The 12,028-nt window shown below is 46.9% G+C and overlaps 1 protein-coding gene across 4 annotated transcripts in view; it reads right to left on the reverse strand.

The window, feature by feature from the left end:
* The window catches only part of ttll5 (tubulin tyrosine ligase-like family, member 5), a 291,222-nt gene that overhangs the window by 241,250 nt on the left and 37,944 nt on the right, over positions 1 to 12,028 (reverse strand). For all 4 annotated transcript variants that reach the window (XM_080202142.1, XM_080202144.1, XM_080202141.1 and 1 more), the window contains exon 9: positions 10,043 to 10,127. In XM_080202142.1, coding sequence (XP_080058268.1) covers positions 10,043 to 10,127 — 85 coding nt within the window. The remainder of the gene's footprint in view (positions 1 to 10,042; positions 10,128 to 12,028) is intronic.

Here is a 12,028-nt window from a genome sequence, read left to right on the forward strand (position 1 = left end):
ACTGACACACACACACACCCCACCCCCACTGACACACACACACACACACACCCCACCCCCACTGACACACACACACACACACACCCCACCCCCACTGACACACACACACACACACACCCCGCCCCCACTGACACACACACACACACACACACACACCCCGCCCCCACTGACACACACACACACACACACACACACACCCCGCCCCCACTGACACACACACACACACACACACCCCGCCCCCACTGACACACACACACACACACACCCCGCCCCCACTGACACACACACACACACACACCCCGCCCCCACTGACACACACACACACACACACCCCGCCCCCACTGACACACACACACACACACACACACCCCACCCCCACTGACACACACACACACACACACACACCCCACCCCCACTGACACACACACACACACACACCCCACCCCCACTGACACACACACACACCCCACCCCCACTGACACACACACACACACACCCCGCCCCCACTGACACACACACACACACACCCCGCCCCCACTGACACACACACACACCCCGCCCCCACTGACACACACACACACACACACCCCGCCCCCACTGACACACACACACACACCCCGCCCCCACTGACACACACACACACACACCCCGCCCCCACTGACACACACACACACACACCCCGCCCCCACTGACACACACACACACACCCCGCCCCCACTGACACACACACACACACACCCCGCCCCCACTGACACAGACACACACACCCTGCCCCCACTGACACAGACACACACACCCCGCCCCCACTGACACACACACACACACACACCCCGCCCCCACTGACACACACACACACACCACGCCCCCACTGACACACACACACACCCCGCCCCCACTGACACACACACACACACACCCCGCCCCCACTGACACACACACACACACACCCCGCCCCCACTGACACACACACACACCCCGCCCCCACTGACACACACACACACACCCCGCCCCCACTGACACACACACACACACACCCCGCCCCCACTGACACACACACACACACCCCGCCCCCACTGACACACACACACACACACCCCGCCCCCACTGACACACACACACACACCCCGCCCCCACTGACACACACACACACACACCCCGCCCCCACTGACATACACACACACACACCCCGCCCCCACTGACACACACACACACACACCCCGCCCCCACTGACACACACACACCCCGCCCCCACTGACACACACACACACACCCCGCCCCCACTGACACACACACACACACACACACCCCGCCCCCACTGACACACACACACACACACACCCCGCCCCCACTGACACACACACACACACACACCCCGCCCCCACTGACACACACACACACACACCCCGCCCCCACTGACACACACACACACACACACACCCCGCCCCCACTGACATACACACACACACACACCCCGCCCCCACTGACACACACACACACACACACACCCCGCCCCCACTGACACACACACACATACACACACACCCACACACCCATCCACTGACATCCACACACACCCAGGGGGTGTATTGTCTCCAGACTGTCTGGAGACAATACACATCTCTAACCCGTGATCAGTGCTCCTTCCACTCACATTATCAGCCACTTCAGGTCTTGAACAGCAGGTTAGGTGTAAAGATTTGCATTCTAATCAGTAATCTGTAAACTGTCTGTGCTTTATACGCTCTGTCTGAAGCCAGAACTCTCCATTCACCTGACAAAGGGACTAACCCTGAAAGCTGGTGAGCGTACTATCAAATAGATCGGTTGGACTTAAACCTGGTGTTGTCAGACTTTTTACTGTGTTTACCCCAGTCCAACGCTGGCATATCCACATCAGTCAAAGAAGACAGAGGGTAGCAGTGGAAGGATGCATTTCTGAATGGAGGGCTGTCACAAGTGGTGTTCCTCAGGGATCAGTGCTGGGACCTTTGCTGTTTGTAACATGTACAAATGATTTGGAGAAAAATTTAAGTGGATTGATTAGTAAGTTTGTGAACAACACAAAAGTTGGTGGATTTGTGGATAGTGATGAGGACCAGAGGATACAGCAGGATATACATCATAGAACCATAGAAAATTACAGCTCAGAAACAGGCCTTTTGGCCCTTCTTGTCTGTGCCGAACCATTTTTTGCTTAGTCCCACTGACCTGCACTTGGACCATATCCCTCCACACCCCTCTCATCCAAGTTTTTCTTAAATATTAAAAGTGACCCCGCATTTACCACTTTATCCGGCAGCTCATTCCACACTCCCACCACACTGTGTGAAGAAGCCCCCCCAATATTCCCTTTAAACTTTTCTTCTTTCACCCTTAACCCATGCCCTCTGGTTTTTTTTCCTCCCCTAGTCTCAGGTGAAAAAGCCTGCTTGTATTCACTCTATCTATACCCATCAAAATCTTATACACCTCCATCAAATCTCCCCTCATCTATGCTCTAGGGAATAAAGTCCTAACCTATTCAATCTCTCTCTGTAACTCAGCTTCTCAAGTCCTGGCAACATCCTCGTGAACGTTCTCTGCACTCTTTCAACTTTATTTACATCCTTCCCATAACTCGGTGACCAAAACTGTACGCAATACTCTAAATTCGGCATCACCAATGTCTTATACAACCTTACCATAACACACCAATTTTTATACTCGATACTCCGATTTATAAAGGCCAATGTACCAAAAGCACTCTTTACAACCCTATCCATCTGTGACATCACTTTTAGGGAATTCTGTACCTGTATTCCCAGATCCCTCTGTTCATCTGCACTCTTCAGAGTCCTACCATTTACCCTGCGTGTTCTACTTTGGTTTGTCCTTCTAAAGTGCAATACTTCACATTTGTCTGCGTTAAATTCCATTTGCCATTTTTCAGCCCATTTTTCTAATTGGTCCAAATCCCTCTGCAAGCTTTGAAAACCTTCTTCACTGTTCACTACACCTCCAATCTTTGTATCATCAGCAAATTTGCTGATCCAGTTTATCACATTATCATCCAGATCATTGATATAGATGACAAACAACAATGGGCCCAACACCGATCCCTGCGGCACACTACTAGTCACAGGCCTGCAGTCAGAGAAGCAATCCTCCACAACCACTCTCTGGCTTCTTCCACTGAGCCAATGTCTAATCCAATTTACTACCTCCCCATGTATACCTAGCGACTGAACCTTCCTAACTAACCTCCCATGAGGGACCTTGTCAAAGGCCTTGCTAAAATCCAGGTAGACAACATCCACCACCTTCCCTTCATCCACTTTCCTGGTAACCTCCTTGAAAAACTCTAATTGATTGGTCAAACATGACGTACCACGCACAAAGCCACGTTGACTCCCCCTAATAAGTCCCTGTCTATCCAAACACAATAAGAAGTCTCACAACACCAGGTTAAAGTCCAACCAATTTATTTGATAGTAAACTCACAAAGCTTTCAGGGTTTGCCCCTTCGTCAGGTGAATGGAGAGTTCTGGCCTCAGACCAAGCATATAACAGCACAGACAGTTTACAGATTACAGATTAGAATGCGAGTCTTTACAACTAACCTGCTATTCAAGTCTTAAAGATGCTGACAATCTGAGTGGAAAGAGCATTAGGCACAGGTTAAAAAGATGTGTATTGTCTCCAGGCAGTACAGTGAGGTTTTGCAAACCCAGGCAAGTCATGAGTTTACTACCAAATAAATTGATTGGACTTTAACCAGGTGGAGTTTAATTCAGACAAATGTGAGGTAATGCATTTTGGAAGGTCTAATACAGATAGGAAATATACAGTAAATGGCAGAACCCTTAGGAGTATTGATAGGCAAAGGGATCTTGGTGTGAGGTACACAAGTCACTGAAAGTGGCAACACAGGTGGAGAAGGTAGTCAAGAAGCTATACAGCATGCTTGTCTTCATCAGCCGGTGTATTGAGCTTAAAAATTGGCAAGTCAGGTTGCCACTTTACAGACCTTAGTTAGGCCGCACTTAGAATATAGTGTTCAGTTTTGGTCATCACACTACCAGAAAGATGTGGAGGCTTTGGAGAGGGTATAGAAAAGATTTACCAGGATGTTGCCTGATATGGAGGACATTAGCTATGAGGAGAGGTTGGAAAAACTTAGAACATAGAACATAGAACATTACAGCGCAGAACAGGCCCTTCGGCCCACGATGTTGCGCCGACCAGTTACAAAAACAATGACCCACTAGCCTATACCAATCCCTTTTCGTCCATAAACCTATCCAGAGATCTCTTAAACGCCCCCAAACTAGACGCATTTACAACTGCAGCAGGCAGGGCATTCCAATCCCTCACCACCCGCTGGGTAAAGAACCTACCCCTGACATCCGTCCTGTAGCTACCCCCCCTTAATTTAAAGCCATGCCCCCTCGTGCTAGCTTTCTCCATCCGAGGAAAAAGGCTATCACTATCCACCCTATCTAAACCTCTAATCATCTTATATGTTTCAATAAGATCCCCTCTTAGCCGCCTTCTTTCCAACGAAAACAACCCTAGATCCCTCAGTCTCTCCTCATAGGACCTCCCCACCATACCAGGCAACATCCTAGTAAACCTCCTCTGCACCCTCTCCAACGCCTCCACATCCTTCTTGTAATGCGGGGACCAGAACTGCACACAGTACTCCAAGTGCGGCCGCACTAGAGTAGTGTACAGTTGCAACATTACACTGCGACTCCTAAATTCAATCCCCCTACCAATAAACGCCAAGACACCGTACGCCTTCTTGACAACCTTATCTACTTGATTCCCAACTTTCAGGGATCTATGTACACACACACCTAGATCCCTCTGTTCATCCACACTATTCAAAGTCCTCCCGTTAGCCCTATACTCGACACATCTGTTGCTCCTACCAAAGTGAATTACCTCACACTTCTCCGCATTAAATTCCATCCGCCACCTCTCGGCCCAGCTCTGCAACCTATCTAAGTCTCCCTGCAGACTATGACACCCTTCCTCACAATCTACCACACCTCCAACTTTGGTGTCATCAGCAAATTTACTAATCCACCCAACTATACCCTCATCCAGATCATTAATAAAAATTACAAACAACAGTGGCCCCAAAACAGATCCCTGAGGCACACCACTCGTAACTGCACTCCATGATGAATATTTACCATCCACCACCACCCTCTGTCTCCTATCTGATAGCCAATTCCTGATCCAACTTCCTAGATTACCCACAATCCCATACATCTGCATTTTCTGCAGAAGCCTACCATGGTGAACCTTATCGAACGCCTTACTAAAATCCATGTATACCACGTCAACTGCCTTACCCCCATCCACCTCTTTGGTCACCTTCTCAAAAAACTCAATAAGGTTAGTAAGGCACGACCTACCCGCTACAAAACCATGCTGACTATTTCTAATCAATTCATTACACTCCAAATAACTATAAATCCTATCCCTAATAATTTTTTCTAAAACCTTGCCCACAACAGAAGTAAGACTCACCGGTCTATAATTCCCGGCAAAGTCTCTGTTCCCCTTCTTAAACAATGGGACAACATTCGCTATCCTCCAATCCTCCGGGACTACACCAGAGACCAATGACGACCTGAAGATCTGAGCCAGAGGCTCTGCAATCACCTCTCTAGCCTCCCAGAGAATCCTAGGGTAGATCCCATCCGGACCAGGGGACTTATCTATTTTCAGCCCCTCAAGAATTTCCAGCACATCCTCTTTATCAACCGTAATACTGTCTATTTTACACCCCTGCAACCCAATGTCCTCCTCAGCTATATTCATGTCCCCCTGCGTGAACACCGAAGAGAAATATTGGTTCAATACTTCTCCAATCTCCTCCGGTTCCACACACAACTTCCCCCTGCTGTCTGTAACTGGCCCTAATCTTGCCCTGACCAACCTTCTGTTCTTGACATACCTATAGAACGCCTTAGGATTCTCCTTAATCCTATCAGCCAAAGTCTTCTCATGTCCTCTTTTAGCCCTTCTCAACTCACTCTTCAACTCCCTCCTAGCCAATCTAAAGCTTTCTAGTGCACTATCTGAGCCCTCCAATCTCATCCGAACATAAGCCTCCTTTTTCTTTTTAACCATCGACTCAACTCTTTTAGTGCACCACGGTTCCCTAGATCTACCAAATCCACCATGCCTGACAGGGACATACCTATCAAGGACTCGCAGTAGCTGCTCCTTGAAAAAACTCCACATTTCAGACGTTCCCAGTCCCTGTAATCCCCTAATCCAATCCATGCTTCCTAATTCACTCCTGATAGCCTCATAATCGCCCTTACCCCAGCTAAAATTGCTGACCCGAGGTTCATGCCTATCTCTTCCCATCACTAAGGTGAACGTAACCGAATTGTGGTCACTATCACCAAAATGCACACCAACTTCCAAGTCTAGCACCTGGTCTGGCTCATTTCCCAGCACCAAATCCAATATAGCCTCACCTCTAGTTGGCCTGTCTACATACTGAGACAAAAAACCTTCCTGCACGCTTTGTACAAACACTGACCCCTCTAGCGAGCTAGAACTATAGCAACTCCAATCAATATTCGTAAAGTTAAAGTCCCCCATAACAATTACCCTATTACTTTCACTCCTAACCAGGATTGTCTCCGCAATCCTATCCTCAACCTCTCTAGAACTTTTAGGAGGTCTATAAAAGACTCCCAACAGGGTGACCTCTCCTCTCCTATTTCTAATCTCCGCCCATACTACCTCAACTGACAAGTCCTCATCAAACTTTCTCTCCGACACTGTGATACAGTCCTTGACTAGCAATGCTACCCCACCCCCCCTTCTACCTTCTTCTCTACTCCGACTAAAGCATTTGTACCCCGGAACCTGCAACATCCATTCCTGACCCTGCTCTATCCATGTCTCAGAAATGGCCACAACATCAAAGTCCCAGGTACTGATCCACGCTGCAAGTTCATCCACTTTATTGCGAATACTCCTCGCATTAAAGTACACGCATTTCAAACCCTGCTCCGCCCCACCCCCACTATGCCGTGCCTTGCATTCCCCAACTATGCCCCCCTCACTTTCACCCCCTTTCCTCACTATCCCTCCCCCCCTCCGAATCAGTTTAAACCATCCTGCATCGCTTTTGCAAATTTAAAAACAAACTTGGTTTGTTTTCAGTGGAGCAATGAAGGTTAAGGGGAGACCTGACAGAATTCTACAAGACTATGACGGACATGGACAAAGTGGAAAGTCAGAAGCTTTTCCCCAGGGCGGAAGAGTTAATTACTAGGGGGCATAGGTTTAAGGTGCGAGGGGCAAGATTTAAAAGAGATGTACGAGGCAGATTTTTTACAGAGTGGTGGGTGCTTGGAATTCATTGCCAGGGGAGGTAGTGGAAACGGATACAGTAGGCTTTTAAGGGGCGCCTTGACAAGTACATGAACATAATGGGAATAGTGGGATATGGTCCCTGGAAACGTAGGGGGTTTTAGTTAAGTCAGGCAGTATGGTCACTATAGGCTTGGAGGGCCGAAGGGCCTGTTTCTGTGCTGTAATTTTCTTTGTTCACTGACACGCGCGCACACCCACCGACCGGCACGCGCGCACACCCACACACACACCCACACACACACACACACACACACGTCTTCAAACATCGGCAGCCTTGCAAACTGTTCTCAGGAGACAAGGTTCAAAACCCTTGGCAAAATGTTTTTCCAGACGCTGTGCAAGAAAAAAAAACACATTCTACTCGGGCAATCACGTGCTCAGAAAACTGCTTGAAAACAAAAATTAAAGACAAAAAAAGTGGGCAAAATAAATCCATTTTGAAAAGAGTTGGATCAAAAGTTGAGCGTAGTTGCCATCAAGGGGCCAAATTGTGAATGGCACGTAACAGCATTGTTAACCAAAGGAAAGCGAGTTGGAGTTCAGCTACAAGGAAAGAACAATAAGTTTAAAGAGAGTAGACCAATATTCAAACATAAGTTTCTTTAACAAAATTGAAGAGATGCAGAGGCAGAGGCTGGCCAAGATGGCTCATAAGGTGTGCAACAGTAGAGCAGAGCATGGAGCGTCATCCAGTTTCTGCTTACAACCTTAAAATTAGAGTTAGTTTGTTCAGGGCGGAATCAAGAAGCATTCCTTCTCACAACGAGGAGTGGAAATCTGGAATTCTCTTCCTGCTATAAACTCTGTTCCCTAGCCACCAACTTCATCGCTCTTCCAGGCAACTGTCAGAGACAGAACCAAACTGTTTCCGATTACATGTTACCATCTCTGTTCTGCTTCCTCAACCTGAAATCGTCATTCACGTACATGTTATCTCCAGGTTTGCCTTTTCTAATGCATTCGAGTCAGAATCATACAGCACTAAAAGAGGCCCTTTGGCCCATCATATCTGCGCCAGCCATCAAGCATCAATCTATTCCAGCATTTGGTTTGTAGCCTTGTGTGCTATGGCATTTCAAATGCTAAATGCATGCTGGCCTTCCACACACTCACTCAGTAAACCTGGGCTGAGGTTTAGGTGAGCTCTGTCCTAACGTGCTCCAAATCTTATTCAACTTTTACCCTTGTGCTTCCGAACCTACATTGATTCCTAGTCAAGTTAAGCCTTGATTTTAAACCCTTCCATCACCTCGCCCTCCCCAAGGCCGTAATCTCATCCAGCCCACCAACTCCAGCGATATTCCAGCCTATCACACATGCCTGAATTTAAATCCCTCCGTCATTAGTGGCACTGTCTCCAGCCACCTCAGCCCCAAGCTCTGGAATTCACTCGCTCCCTCTCCATTTTCCTTCAAGATGCCCTCCAGAAAACCTAACTATTTGGATCAAGCTTTTAGCCATCTGCCCTGACATCTCCTGTGTGTTAAATTTGGCTTTATAATGCTTCAAAGAAGCACTTTGGGACGTTCAAATATGTCAAAGATTTTATTAAATACTGATTACACTCCACTGGCTGATTAAGGTTTAGTTGAGGTGAGGGGTGGGGGCGGGGTCAATTGAAAATTTCTAAACTGAGGCTAATGGATCTTTGGGCATGAAGTAAAGTCAGGTAAACCATGCTAAAGTACACATCAGCCATGATCTAACTGAATGGTGGAACAGGTTTAAGGGGCTGACCGCTTCTTCTTGTTCTGGTATAATAGGCTCAAGGCCATTTAATGGCCTCCTCTTCCTAGGTTCTCAAATTGGGGTTCACAGACACATGAACAAAGAATAAAGAATAAAGAAAATTACAGCACAGGAACAGTCCCTTCAACCCTCCAAGCCTGCACCGACCATGCTGCCCGACTGAACTAAAGCCTGCACCCTTTCGGGGACCATATCCCTCTACCCCCATTCTATTCATGTACTTGCCAAGACATGGGTTCCACTTAGACTCTTCAGGTGGACAACAAAATAATTCTGGCCATTATTGAAGTGAATTTTGATTGCTCCCATGAGCACGTTCTTGTTTACTTGGGTTTTTAGCTGGTGATCTGTGAGCAGATGGGTTGGGAGGGGTGAGAGAATACACAGGCGTGAGCCATATATAACCTGCCCAGGCACAGCCATGGAGAGGTTGTTACACATCTCACTTTCATATTTCTGGGTATCATGTAGTATTACAACTAAGATGGGGGTTCTGCAATTATTCATCCATTTGAAACTCCTTTAACTAAAAACATTTTAAAACCACTGTACAACGTGACAGGCTCGAGGAATCGAATGGCCTTTCCCTGTTCCTATGCAACAGACTCGAGAGGCTGAATGGCCTTCCCCCTGTCTGCAGCAAGGCTGCAGGCTCTGGAGGAGTGGTGCTGTAATGGTGGAAGAGATGAAGATGAGGTAACCCACTGATAGCCAAAATATCACATTTTACTTTACTGCTCCCACTGTATAGTGCTTTTTAATTGAATTAATCTTTCCTCCTTACACATCTGGAAGCACTTGTAAAAATGCAATTGTTGCTACTTGTTGAGAAAATAGCAACAGACCAAGCCGATGATCTGCCAGTGGTGTATAATCAATATAAAAATGAAGCATTTCCTACCTTGTCAGTCCTTCTTCATAGAGGTAAACCACCAAAGGATCATAGGATGTCACCAGGACATATAGTCTCACATCAAACTTGAAGTCTATAGTAGTAAAAATAAAGTCATTAACTCCACGCCTCGACCCACGATCCTTTGACTCAGAATACATGGGACCACACAGTGGCACAGTGGTTAGCACTGCTGCCTCTCAGCACCAGGAACTCGGGTTCAATTCTGGGCTTGGGTTACTGCCTGTGCGGAGTCTGCACATTTTCCCAGTGTCTGTGTGGGTTTCCTCTGGTTTCCTCCCACAGTCCTGAAGCCATGCTGGTCCGGACGTTGGTGAGACCACATTTGGAATATTGTGTTCAGTTCTGGTCACCTCACTATAAGGAGGATGTGGAAGCATTGGAGAGAGTGCAGAGGAGATTTACCAGGATGCTGCCTGGTTTGGAGGGTAGGTCTTATGAGAAAAGGTTGAGGGAGCTGGGGCTTTTCTCTTTGGAGTGGAGGACGATGAGAGGCGATTTAATAGAAGTTTATAAGATGATGAGAGGGATTAATAGGGTGGACATGCAGACTATTTCCTCAGGTGCATATAGCTGTTACTAGGAGGCATAACTATAAGGTTCATGGTGGGAGATATAGGAACCCAGAGAATGGTTGGGGTGTGGAATAGACTGCCTACTGTGATAGTGGAGTCGGACACTTCAGGTACTTTCAAATGGTTATTGGATAGGCACATGGAGCACACCAGAATTATAGAGAGGGGATAGCTTGATCTTGGGATTGGACATAGCTTGGCACAACACTGAGGGCGAAAGGGCCTGTACTGTGCTGTAATGTTCTATGTTCTACGGTCGGGTGAATTGGCCAGGCTAAATTCTCCCTCAGTGTACACGAACAGGCGCCGTGGTGTGGCGACTAGGGGATTTTCACAGTAACTTCATTGCAGTGTTAATGTAAGCCTATTTGTGACACTAATAAATAAATGTTAAACTTTAAAAAAAACTATAGCTGACTCAGCTTTCTCTAATAAGAGTGGTGGATTGGTGCAGATGTCAGCAAAGGGGCCTCTGAGACGGAAGGTCGTGGGTTTAATCCACTGGGCTGATGATGAAACTCAAGGATCCATTTGTGCCATTGTGGAAAATTGAATATTTGATGCAAAGGGCATCAGGACACAAATAGCAGGATAACTTTTGCACTGGATCAGAAAAGAGCTGACACAAATTAAACTGGGACAAATAGCTTCCTTCTGGAACAAGCAGAAAAACTTGCCTGAATAAAGCATTGTCAGAGATAAAGAAAATAAGGTAAAGAAAATAGAGGTCAAGTCAAAGGACGGATGACACAAAACTTGCTCAAGACAGCTTCCAAGGAGGGTTTTTTGGCGAGAGAGAGAAAACAAGACTTTGGAAAGGAGCAGCTGTAGGAGGGAATTCTACAGAAAGCAATCCAAACTACTGAAGGAGGACCGAAAGGAGAAGGGGAGAAATATATTAAGAAATCTGAGGATCACATTGTTTGGGGGGTGGCTTGAGAAGTTTAAAGGGAGTAGATAGAGTTAGGTCATGCTGCGGTTAAGATGTGCACCAAAGAGGTAGAAATAGACCAATATACAAATGAAAACTGATTCCAAATCTGTTGATGTCAAGAAACAGCTGGCATATGCGAAAGAGGAGAATACCGAAAATGAATCAAACTCAGTGCTACTGGGGATGGGCAATAAATCATGACCTTGCCAACAAAGCCGACATCCAAAAATGAATGGGAAAAGAAATGCAATGTAAAATTAAGTGGATAGTATTAGCTCGTATCAAACCTGAAATTTGCTACAATTAGCCTGGGCTAGAGAGAGTTGCACAATAAAAGTATACAGTAAACTTCTCATACACGCTGTTATAGCAAGCACTTCTCACTGAATGCCTTGCTCCTAATTACAGAAGGAAAGAACATTAAAATTTGTTAACATTTGAGAAAAATTGCTGGGCACTGATTGT

The sequence above is a fragment of the Carcharhinus amblyrhynchos genome, chromosome 14, assembly GCF_965287045.1.
Source record: "Carcharhinus amblyrhynchos chromosome 14, sCarAmb.v2.hapA, whole genome shotgun sequence".
Classification (NCBI taxonomy): Eukaryota; Metazoa; Chordata; class Chondrichthyes; order Carcharhiniformes; family Carcharhinidae; genus Carcharhinus; species Carcharhinus amblyrhynchos.